Source organism: Anguilla rostrata, chromosome 7 (genome assembly GCF_018555375.3).
Source record: "Anguilla rostrata isolate EN2019 chromosome 7, ASM1855537v3, whole genome shotgun sequence".
Classification (NCBI taxonomy): Eukaryota; Metazoa; Chordata; class Actinopteri; order Anguilliformes; family Anguillidae; genus Anguilla; species Anguilla rostrata.
In genome coordinates, this window is record NC_057939.1 from 17,308,842 (window position 1) to 17,321,827 (window position 12,986).

Here is a 12,986-nt window from a genome sequence, read left to right on the forward strand (position 1 = left end):
TCTAAGTAAAGATGGTTTGTCGTTGTCCCATGTAGAATTTATGCATAAATTCAGAATTCCTATCACATCCAGGAAATGTGCTATAGGGTTTGCTGCCATTTCAAAAGGTGCTTTACATGTTTTGAAAACTCTATTGATGGTGCAGTACAATTAATAGACAGAAAGGATTATTGGTAATATGAATGATCTTCGTGATATACGCAATAATAAGAAATTTAGAAATATCACAGAAAACAGTTTACCATTCTTGGCAATTTTCACTTTAACAAAAATGGACTGAGACAACTTTAATCATTTTATAAAGTAAGCATTATAACACTACCTTAGATAAGATGAAGAACAGAAAAACTGTGAAGACTGACTATTTTGAAATAGTCAAACTATGCCATTTTTCTTTCTATTGTGTGTTGTCAATAACTTCCTGCACTTTCTCCCTTTATTATTTATTGTTGTATTTTATAGTGAATATCTCCCTGCACCTTCCTCCCTTGGTTATTATTGTATTTTGTAGCAGATAACTCCCTGTCACTTTCCTTGTGTTGTTGTATTCATATTTGTTTGTTTGTCCCTCTTTTGCTTTACATATTGTACAGGGTTCCATTGTATTTTTCCAACAATTCTGTAGCTAAGGTTATGACTGCTGGTAGACCAATCCAAATTCATAAGCCATTTCAAATTGGTTGGCTTTTCAGAAAGAAGTAAAAGAAGTCAAAGACATTTTGTCACATGAGGTCGTGGCTGAGATGGGATGGGTGTACATGCACTTTAAAGAGCACTCAGGGGTTTATATTTGTGGAAAGGTCAGCGGGTCTTTCTGCAGGCCATACTGCATATACTATTTGTTAATGTATATCTTTCTCAATAAAATAAAAAAATTCTGTCAGATGACACAGTTGTAGTTCAGACAGACAGTACCTATCAAAGATCCAGTGGCAACTTTTGTAGCAATAAGTACTCTGGTGCTTAAAGTTCCAATACTGCCAAACTTCAAATCTAGCTCTTCTTAAACTGGGTATATTATAAATGGCCTTCAAATCCCACATGAAATAGAATAAATACATCACTCCCTTTCAGCCTCAACATGCAATGAATATTCTGGCGGCTGTAGCCTACTGTATGTCACTCGGGTGGGTAGTGAGTAGCTTGGCAATGCTTGAGATGAAATATCATTCCTTGAAGTGTAACACGTAATGAATGAAGTCTGGAAAGTAATTCATTCATGCAAGTAGAAAGTTAAAGGTTATTGGATTTTTTCTTAAAATTTATTTGGTGAAAATATATTTTTGGAATTAGTATACTAACTGTACAACTGTATAGCCATTGTGCAGTTGCATGTGTGTTTGTAGGAGATTGTGGGCTATAGACGTCCAACATGAATTATGAAAAAACATTCGTGTTTTGGCAAATGTGCATGCCTTCAACAATATTGCCTATCACACTTTGTATTATTTGTATTATGCATGTCAGCCGTTTCACTTTGACACCAAATAAAGACGTGCACGTGCAAAATATGAGCAAATGTAGTGAGACCTACATTTCTGTTAACATCTTAGCAGGATGAACGTGCATAAGTATCCCAAGAGCATAACAGAGAGATCAGATATAAGGGCTTTGGAGAGGCTATGTATACATTAGTTAAATTATACTAGTCTAAAGACGTGACAATTTATACTTTGGGACGTGTTAGATACATTTAAACGTGCATTAGTGCGTGACGCCAGAATGCAGACACTCGATTCCCCTCCACCCCAAAATAAATCCACCCGAGAAGTTGGTTCATTAGCAATGACGTTTGAAACGTACAACGCGCAGAACACGCGGTGGGTATCAGCTGACCGGGACTTCCGCTACCAAGCCGCACAGGACGTGAAAACAGGGAAGTTGGTCTTGGAGCTGGAGGATCTTGTTTATTTGCACCTCTTCTTGAAAGGGACCATTTCAGCTAGCTGCCTACCTATATTTTGCGATTTTATATGTTTTATGACCCCTTGGGTGCACACTGTAAAATATCTGGGATAACTCAAAGCGAAAATGAGAACAATTAGATTGTATCCCCGGCCCTTAGTGAATTTTATTGTTATCTGCGTCACTTTGTTGGTCAATAGCATGGCAGTTTTGGGAATTAACCGGAGACCGAATATAGTTCTGATCCTGACCGACGATTTGGACGTTTCCATCGGTGGCATGGTAAGTTTCCCATCAGTCGTATTTACAAGGTCATTTGTGGTTTTCTGTTTATTAAATATTATCAGTTAGCTACCCAACTGCTAGCTTGTATCTATCATAGCTAAACATTTCTTGCTGTGGGCAATTAAATTTAAGCTGACTATAGCAAAGAATACAACTTCTTTACGACTTGCTAGCAAGCTTTGTTACATCTGCAGGCTCGTTATCCAAACTAGCAAATATTTCCTTTTTTCTCTCGATGCTCCTCCTGGCTTGCCATCTGCTATGACTGTTTATCATTAATATCCTATTTATTGTGTAACCATCCGTTTTGATTTACCTGGGGAAAGGGTAGAGAATTATCAAAAATGATCTGTACGATACTGTGGGACGAAAACGAGCTAGCAATTGGCCAAAAAATTCAGGTTGTCTGTCATTAATCTACATGTCTCACGTTTTGCATTCCTGAAACAAAGTTATTCGTTTCATATGAGAGGCAAAGGACTATGAATCATGATCTGAAAAATCGTTTGAATCCTGTAGATGATTCATTAGTAATACCTGAATTATTTAAGTCGTCTGGCCCTGCACCTAGAGTGCGATGAGTGGGCCTAAGGTATGTACTTTGTGACAAATATCTGTGTTCGGTTTAATTGTGCCACCGTCTTCACCTAAAGCAGTTCTGTCCAGCGAGGAAATGTCTTCAGTTTGTATCTTAGAGCTGGTTGTACTGAAACACTGGAAAAGGATTCTATTGTACAGATGGGGCTTGCACATTCTGTTCTTCAAAAGAAAGTTTTGTGTATGTGCAATATTCTGTCATATGTTATTCTATTTACTGTCAATTTGGGCTAATTTCTCTTTTGTTACAGATTCCATTGAACAAGACAAAAAAACTTATTGGAGAAGCAGGTATATCATTCACAAATACAGTAAGTATTCCCTCTTTTGCTTTACATATTGTACAGGGTTCCATTGTATTTTTCCAACAATTCTGTAGCTAAGGTTATGACTGCTGGTAGACCAATCCAAATTCATAAGCCATTTCAAATTGGTTGGCTTTTCAGAAAGAAGTAAAAGAAGTCAAAGACATTTTGTTACATGAGGTCGTGGCTGAGATGGGATGGGTGTACATGCACTTTAAAGAGCACTCAGGGGTTTATATTTGTGGAAAGGTCAGCGGGTCTTTCTGCAGGTCATACTGCAGTGAAATGGGATTGATCCAGCTCATCGATTATCATTACATTGCTGTACCTGTCCTTCTAATGGAAAGTTTTCAAGAGTGAGGTAAATAAGGTACTGTGTCTTACAGGAGGGAAGAAAATAGGGGCAGATTAGATTTGGGAGTGGTCCACTCAACTGGTCTGAGCAGATAATGGATCAGATGTTTGTCATGTTAATTTTTAGACCTGACAAGTGTTTTGTGGTTGTGAGAATAACCAGAAAACCAAACCTGCTGGATTGGAAAGGTTCCGGTAGGTTTGTTGCTCCAGAGCACCAGAAGACCAGTACTTTGCATTACGTTTTGATATATTGGCACTGAGTGAAGTCTTTTAAGTATCATTCAAGTAGACGTATCGAGAAAGATAGGATTTTTCCTATCACTCCAACAACCAGAGAGAATATACTCTGTGAGAACAGATACCACAACAAAGCCAGACATGACACACTAATGCCAACCCCTTCAGAAGGGCAAGGACCAAAATGCCAGGTGGCAGCAAAGAATGAAATAAGATCCAGAAAGGATTTGTCTGACTATCACAACCATTTCCATCTAGCCCAACACCAGTAAGTGCGCCCCTACTGAGTTGTTCAGGTAGAGTGCTGTTGTTTTTAAGTGACAATAATGTCTTTAGAAATTACACATCTTGATGTCCTTGCTAATATTAACTAAATGTGATACTCTATGCTAACTGTAGTTCTATCATTTCTAACATGTGCTCAAGCCTATACATCCATTTTCTAGTAACTGTGAATGAGTGAGCAGGCAAGTAAGTGAGCTAGTTTGTCTCACAAAAACAAAGTGAGTCCTAAAATGGAATCAAATCCCATGCACTCCTCTATGACTGCTCTCATATAATGTTTAGTGAACTGGCACAAACCAAAGAATGTGATGCAACAGATGACTGCAGTTTGCTACGCTCTTCTTCGTCCTGCAGTTCGTGGCCAGTCCCCTCTGCTGCCCCAGCCGTGCCAGCATCCTGACCGGAAAGTACCCCCACAACCACCATGTGATCAACAACACCCTGGAGGGCAACTGCAGCAGCCTGGCCTGGCAGAAGAGCCAGGAGGCCAGCACCTTCCCCGTCCTGCTGCAGCACCACGCGGGCTACCAGACATTCTTCGCTGGGAAGTACCTTAACGAGGTAGCGTCCTCCTTCTCACGCACCCTCTAATGCCAAGTGGGCCAAAATGTCTCCAGGTCATGGTGTCTATCCCAGATCTAACTTTGAGATCTGTGTCAGTAATCAAAGTCAGAATAAATGTCAAGGCCTGCTCTGTAAAAACAGCTCTACTTCCACTATTATTACCAGAAGCCATTAGTTGGATTTATGATGTCTGGCTGTGTTTTCTAGTAGTGTTGGTTCTGCATTATAAAATCTGAATGAAAAATATGCTGGTGTCACCATAGTAGTGCTGAGTGATTTGTGTTCTTTGAGATTGGTTTAATTTAGATTTAGCTTGGGAAAGTAATCACGGTTTTCAATAAAACAATTTTTTTTTAAATATGAATGTACCATGAAAGTATGGCAATTTTAATTTATTTTTGAATATATTTTTTAAATTGAAATGTTAAACACTGACTTTTAACTTTCAGTCTATTTAAAGGGCTCCAATGTTGTGGCTACATATTACAGCAAATCTCACATAAATTATTACTTTGGTCTTTAAATGTATATAAGGATTTCAGGTGTCTACATTTCATTTTTTATTTGTTGACTTTATAATTTATTTAATCATACGTTTGGCTCTGGAAGTACACATTTTCTCTGGAGGGCAGCCAGCCATCGTATTTGAATGTTACCAGCCTACTGTTATCAGTGTTCCTCACAAGAGTTAATTAGTAACATTGACAAAATCAGTAGACCAGTTTCAAGGCCGATACGACATTCTGCTGAGTAAAAACTACCAGTTTGTTAGAAGTGTTGTTATGGAATATGTATGTATGTATATGTATTGCTGTTGACTACAGTCGCACAGTACATATACCTTTTTGGTCCTGCTCTGCTTGTGTCTTGTGAATACTACCTTCCGTGTTTCCGAGCTGTCACATTACTTGCATGTCTTTAGGTGCAATGGATAGTGGTCATTGTAGTTATTGTGATACTTATTTCTGTACAAACTGTTGAGTAGCTGCCTTTTAATAACTACAACAAAAAAAACTAGCACACAGAGCTTGGAGAAATTAAGACAGTTCAAATAAAAGGACCCATGTTGATTGATTAATTATGTAAACACTGAAATGTCGGTTATTTGCTTACACCAAAACAAAAGGAACAATTTGGATAAAAAGTTAATTCACAGGAGAGACCATGTCTTCACTTCAGGAATATGATGTGCAGCATGGTGTCACACAGTGCCATGACCTCACCTGAGATTCTGCATAGAGTAATATATTCCAGTTCCATTTATGTCTATTCATATAAGGGTTGTTGCAAGCATTCTGGAGTATCGTGATGCCTTCGGAGAGATGAAGTGTAATTTCTATCCCAGCAGAGATCTGTGGGTCAGACTCACCCTGGTGATTTTTGTTACTGAGCCCCTTACTCAGTCCCCTGTGCCATGGCCTTATGGTCTGTCTCTCTGTCCCGTCTCTTTCAGTATGGAGCCACAGAGGCGGGGGGAGTGGAGCATGTCCCTCCCGGCTGGGACTACTGGTTTGCCCTGGTGAGAAAGCCCTCAGACATGTTACCGCATACAAAACTCAGCATTTTATTCTAATACATTGTAAACCCTAACACTCAAAGTTGAAAAAGTGTCCCCAGAAAGATCACAAGTGTGTGATTAGAATGATCTAAACTGAGCATTCTAATGCTGATGTAACGATCACTACTGGTAATTGAAAGCAGTGGAGTTCTATAATATTCGCCTAGGATTCTGAAAAAAACTTTCCAAAAAGCCTACCCCTCAGGGGGTTTTAAGCCGTTTTGTATTTGACATGGTTCAACGTTTTCTCATTTGTTTTAGTTTTATGGTATTGTTTACCGTTTTGTTGTTTTTTGGAGATAATGTTTGTAGAAATGACTGTTTGGGAACGTTGATCCCAGGCACGATAAAACCATATTTTACCCAAACACATTTAAATCCAAGAGGAGATTGGTTTAGGCAAACATTTTGTGAGCAGTGAAAGAGTGAATTGGCTGGAACTTTCAACACCTCACAGATTTCCTCTTTAGAGTGTGAATTCCTGCAAATAGGTGAAACACTTTGGAGTGTGTATATAGAGCTGAAATAACTCCATATAAGAACAGAACACCTAATTTGGCTCTTTTTGTATATATTCCTGAAGAAGCAGTGTACACCGTATGGAATAAAGAATGTGGCCTTGGGGAATGGTTGCTAGGGCTCCACTGCTGCCTGCCCTCCTTCACCCTTGGGAACAGATATGAGTCGCTGTGCCAAAGTCACGAGCAGGAGACTATTTAAAGAAACAAACTCCCAGCTCCTGAGATAAAGTGTTCTGCCAACTGGGCAGTCCTGACCATAGAGTTGTTTCTTCAGATCAAGAGTCCACAAGCATTGTTACGCACACAAACTCACGTAAACCCACATACAAAAACATCTAACAGCAGAATGATTTTCAATATAGGTGTACTTAATGTTGACCCTTTGATATACATCTGGCTTCACAAAGAATTTTTAGACAAATCGGTTCATCATCATTGTCACGTTCTCATTGCTATTCGTGATGCATGTGACTTTACAGGAGAGGAACTCAAAGTACTACAACTACACCCTGTCCGTTAACGGGAAGGCCCAGAAGCATGGACAGAATTACAGCGAGGACTACCTGACAGACGTGCTGGTAAGGGCACAGGGCGGCTCCTATAAATCCGCTTTACACGGGTTGCTGACAGGCCGTTTGGAAAATGATGGACTCCAGTGCTGCTGAGCGACAGAGGTCCCTTTAGGTCTTTGTGAAATGAAATGTTGTCTGTGTGCGCATGTAAACACGGTAGCGCTACAGCGGCGGCTTTCTTTCTGAGCTGTAGTGCTGAGTTGTCGCGTGCAAGGCCGAGTAACGATGGCCTCACGTCAGCGGATACGAGAATCCGACTTCAGTGCTTTTCGCCTCTGTGATGCTGTCAGCAGTTTCCACTCGTAATGTGAAAAGACCAGCTGATCACCTGCCTCTCTACTTCAGGCGAACCGGTCTATAGACTTCCTGCAGTATAAGTCCAACTACAGGCCCTTCTTCATGATGATTTCCACGCCCGCCCCCCACGCCCCCTGGACCGCCGCCCCGCAGTACGAGGGCCGCTTCGCCGACATCAAAGCGCCCCGGAACCCCAACTTCAACGTGCACGGCAAGGTAGGGAGCCGGACCTGGAGGGATGTGAATTCATGAGGCCAACTGAAGAACAGTCAAAATACAGGGAGAATACTTCATTAAAACCCTTGTTCTTTTTGGTTCTTCAAGGACAAACACTGGCTAATAAGACAAGCTAAGACACCCATGACAAACTCTTCAGTGCAGTTCCTGGACGACGCTTTCCGAAAACGGTACCAAAAAAAAAAATCTTCCCCTTTGTTGCTTTTTGAGGTTCTACATTTAGTTTGTGCACCTCTGATTTTAACTTAAGAGATGAAGAAAGGACATACATTTCATTTTAAGAACTTCCTGTTTGGGAAATGTAATCCTTTTATGACTGTGTGCTATTACCTCCACTCCACTAGATGGCGAACTCTGTTGTCTGTAGATGACCTGGTTGAAAAAGTGGTGAAGAACCTGGAGCTGCGGGGCGAGCTGGAGAACACCTACATAATCTTCACCTCTGATAATGGCTATCACACAGGTACCCGAGGCACTGGGCACAGCCACTTCTAGCTGGCCAGTATCTGCTCAAGCTGTTTGATCTCATTTTCACCAAATGTTTCTTTATGGCAATCAAGTTGCACAGCCTCAGTCTTCCCCACACCGAGACTATGGAGGCCTGTGCATAAGTCTTCCCTGATGCTTTGATCACTGATGTTGGGCCTGCTCAGTTATAGCTCCAGACCTGTCTGTGTGGAGCTGCAGGTTCCAGGAAACAGGAAGTTTAGTCCTACCACCTACACTCTCAGATGTCCTCAACCTGACACTATTGGTCCTCTCTTTCCCCCAGGCCAGTTCTCCCTGCCCCTGGACAAGCGGCAGCTCTATGAGTTTGACATCAGAGTGCCTCTGCTGGTCAGAGGACCAAACATCAGTCCCAACCAGACGAGCAAGGTCAGCTCCTCCCATCCCCCCAACACCCTGCATATCGCCACTCAGCAAAAAATCATTGTTATTAGTTATTAGTACAGTCATACAGCAAATAGGCTTGATGTACAAGCATCTTGCTTAGGATGTTTTGGCTTGAGGAGAAGAACCTGCATATTAATTAATCACACATTTTTAGTGGTATGTTTATATAGTTATGTGAACATTTATGTTACATAGTATTTATTATACAGTATAAACCCACATTTTTCCTGCTCTTTTGTACATAGTTCACTGTACTTTAAAGACTCCTTGAAAGAAAATCAAGCAATTCAATTAATGTTCACCAAAAAAATTTAAAAATTCTCACCAGATGCTTGTGACGAACGTGGACCTGGGTCCCACCATCCTGGACATCGCTGGCTTTGACGCCAACAAGACTCAGATGGACGGCATGTCCTTCCTGCCTCTCATGGTAAGACCTCTGGGGGGCAGGAGGGCAGTGACGCACGGCAGGGCCTGTGCTGACCCCAGAACTGGTTCAGTGATTTGTGATTAGCTGGGGAGTCTGTACAGAGTTACCACCCGAGACTGACGTATGTGTGCGGGGGGGTTTGTCTCTCTCTCAGAACGGTAAAAGCCAGAACGTGACGTGGAGGACGGACATGCTGGTGGAGTACGAGGGCGAGGGCCTCAACGTCACTGACCCCTCCTGCCCTCTCCTGGGACCCGGAGTCTGGGTGAGCCTCCGCTCTCCTGCTGCACCTTCTCTGACTGAAACGCTCTGTGTCAGTGTCACTACAGCTAACACAAGGCGCCCGTGCTCGTTTGTCTTTTCGGTTAGGGGTGCTTCCTGGACTGCGTGTGCGAGGACGCCATCAACAACACCTACGCCTGCGTGCGGACACTCTCCCCCACTACCGACCTGCAGTACTGCGAGTTCGATGACAACGAGGTAAAATTAGCACGTTACCACAATGTATATGGAATGAAATTGTATTATTTGTGTGTGTTTAATCTTTGTAGATGTTTTGCTATTGAAAAAAAACTCCTTGTGAGTTTGAATACCTCCTGAAAACACCTCTTCTCTGTTCCTTACCTGCCCAGGTGTTTGTGGAGGTATACAACCTGACGGCAGACCCCTTCCAGCTGACCAACATAGCCAAGACCATTGACCAGGAGGTTTTGGAGAAGATGAACCACAGGCTGATGATGCTGCAGTCCTGCTCTGGACCTTCCTGTCGCACACCAGGGGTCTATGATTCACGGTCAGTTGGACCAGTAAATTCATTTTTAAACGGTCCAGTTTGAAAAGCTGCAGCATTCTGTTGCAGTTAGGAAACAAGGCCTACGGTTGCAAGCAAGTCGGGGGAAATAGAACCAATTATCTAACTGGGTAATATTGTGTAAAAAAGGTTTGCTGGATAAGGCCTTCTGCTAAGTGTGGTTCTTTCTAAGCCCTGGACCCACTTAATGAGCGACCTTTCTCTGACTCCACCCACTTATGTTTTTACGTATGTCAAAACCATATATTTCAGACAGTGCACATAACTAATGCTGTGTTTTGCTAGACTGGAGTGAGTGGTTATGTAGCGCGTGTAATATGTAGAAGGCTATGTATGTTTAAAAAACTGCTGAGCTGAAAGCAACTGGTAGATAATCACTTGGTTGACCCCCGCCTCCACCTTCTCTCTCTCTCTGCATTGCAGGTATAAATTTGACCCCCGCATGATGTTCAACAGCCGGGGTCCCCGAATCAGCAGACTGAGACAGACGCTGAAGTAAGGCGAGGGGTGGGGGGGCCCAGCAAGCCTGTCCCATCCACGCCTCGTTTCCAGAGAAACCCCTTACCAACATCCCACCCCTGTCATCACTGTCACCACGCCCTGCGGCGGAGGTGGGTGGAGCCTATCACTGGGGTGGAGGGGTTTCAGACGGAGACGAGGCCAGCCAATCACTACAGCCACTTTCATTTTTTTAAAACATGGTTGCCTTTACGTGTGACAGATACTCTCTTTTGGCCTGCAACAAAGGGGTAAGCAGCAGCAGCAGCAACAACTGTCCAAAAAAACACAAGCGGTGTGCGTGTGTAATCTAGGTGTAGTTTAGTGTCCAGTCTAAATGTTCTTCACTTTAATTCAGAAATAACAGAATTTGTTGTTTCTTTTGTAAAAGGTCGAATTGATGATTTGTCTTCATCTGCCTTTTTATAGACTTGTTAAATGTTGACAGTTTTGTGAGTTAGTTTAGTTCACTGCTTAGTTACACAAAGAAAAATCATCTTTATAAAAGTGCAATCTAAATTTAAGTTACCAATAATATTTCATGGTTTACCACCACAAATGCACATAGTATTATTTTTAGAGATGAATGATCGCAGCAGATTTGGGCCTTTTTTCTGGCTGAAGCATGTTTTTATATGTTGAGATTGAGCAGTTCCCATTGTGGGGAAATGTCTGGTACGTCGGTTCTTTCCAAAGCAGTCTTTTGTGAACCCAAAATGACTTTATGCCTTTTTACAGCTATTTATATTACACCTTTTTAGGTGAAAGTGACTGAGTTAATTACACTAAAATTTCTCCGTAAAATAGTTTAATTTCAGTGGTAATCGTGTGATGCCCTTTGACATATCTCCACAGAAAGTGCTGGAATAAGTGCCTGTGTTGGATTGCACTTCCAAGGCCCAGAAATTGCAGATAGTATTTAGACTTGCAACACTGCAGGATCCGTGTGAGAGGGAAGCAATACAAACATAGTAATACTGGAATATGGTTAAGAATAAGATTAACAAGACAGAGGCTGCAGCTTAAGTCATAGCAAACATATTTTAGCCTGCGAGATGCAAACAATGTTGTATTTTCATTTCTGTAAATCAGGATATCTGACAGAACCTATTGTATGGGTCACAGTTGAGTGGGGAAATGTGTGCTGCTCTGCAGGTGAAGGTATGTTCTGTGATTTGGCCACGAGTGTGAATACACAGAACAGGCCTCTATGGCAAGGTGTGATAAACACACCTTACATTTCAGCTAATGGTTTAAATGACTTTCAAGATCAAAGGTTGAATGTTATCGGATCAAAGGTTGAATGTTACCAAAATGAGATTATAAAATGATTTATCCTTCATAAAACAATTCTCATTCATAAAAGCATGAAGCCACCTTTTGATGGTTTTATCAATCTATGTATTATTTTTTCACCGCATAATGAAACAGACTATTTTCGTATGAACTGTGAAAGGGAACTGGTGGGGAGCCATGGGCTGCTCTGCGCAAAAGGGAGAGGTGTGATCTCAGCTATGCCTAACTTGGACTGACTTGTTTGTACAGAGAAACACATACCCTGTCAACAGCATTGTAGACCCATGCTAACATACTCCGTTTTCTAAGTGTAAGGGAAATCGCTCTCATACTTTACTACTACACGAACTGTGAATTTCAAATGCAGATGATAAATGCTGAGTAGCACCTTTGAATGTGAATCAACGCAATATGTTTATGGGAAATTCTAAGTAGTTGCTTGTTAACTGCCATACATCATCAGTTACTGACATTATATTGTATCATTTTGCTGCCTGGCTACTTGTGTAACGCATACTGAGCATTTCACTCATTCGCACTGGCTTTGAGCTGATTTAAACCACTGGGTAGTGCTAGAGGGAGGGTGACCATTCATAAAAACATTTTCGTGTAGGAGTGCTGATCTAGGATAATTTTTGCCTTTTGGCTCATAATGGATATATATATATATATATGTACAAGGGAGGAAACTTGGTCCAAGATCAGAACTCCTACTCTTATTAGACATTATGAATACAAACAGCATAGACTAGTATGTCATTCAAGAGAGAACTGTCTCCAGTTCAGCACGCCATGCCTCTTCAGTAATGAGGAGCAGAAGGTTCTGAGATTGACAGTTTATTTTCAAACATGGCTTTTGCCACCCTGATTGGTTCTATCTATGTTAACCTGAGATTCCAGAATAGAGTGCAGTCAGGGTTAAAGTTGAGAGGGGTTACAGGTACTGAGAATATCTATGGTGAATCAGAATTAGTTTTGTGCGTGCATGTAAAGGGCATTACATCCACCGGTTTCTCCTTCACCTCAGACGGTCAGACGGAATCCAAGCTGAACGATTGGACAAAGCACCTTTCAATTGATAGTACCTTTATTTTGCATTTCCTTTTAAGCAATATTGTTTTTGTTTGAGGGAAATGTACTTTACTGGTTTGCTTGTTTGTTCAATAAAGACATTTTGAAGATCTCTGATTGTTCTGGCTTTGTTGTATGTTTAGTGTGTAGCTGTGCAGCTGTAGCTAATGCTTTTCCGTGCTCAGCCTAGGTGTTCCAACAAGACAACTTCATGAATGTGTACTAATGTTGCCTGTAACTGATCCAAACTGGACCATTCACCTAGT

At 41.5% G+C, this 12,986-nt stretch overlaps 1 protein-coding gene across 1 annotated transcript; it reads left to right on the forward strand.

Annotated features, from left to right (window-relative positions):
* Positions 1–1,829: 1,829 nt before the first annotated feature.
* On the forward strand, positions 1,830–12,832 carry gnsa (glucosamine (N-acetyl)-6-sulfatase a). The gene is made up of 14 exons (XM_064343311.1): positions 1,830–2,187; positions 3,039–3,098; positions 4,326–4,532; positions 5,989–6,054; positions 7,094–7,192; positions 7,532–7,699; positions 7,808–7,890; positions 8,065–8,183; positions 8,493–8,596; positions 8,943–9,044; positions 9,199–9,309; positions 9,414–9,524; positions 9,677–9,837; positions 10,279–12,832. Exons 1-14 carry the CDS (start codon positions 2,032–2,034, stop codon positions 10,352–10,354), a joined length of 1,623 nt encoding a protein of 540 aa, XP_064199381.1. The 5' UTR covers positions 1,830–2,031; the 3' UTR covers positions 10,355–12,832.
* Positions 12,833–12,986: the final 154 nt, after the last annotated feature.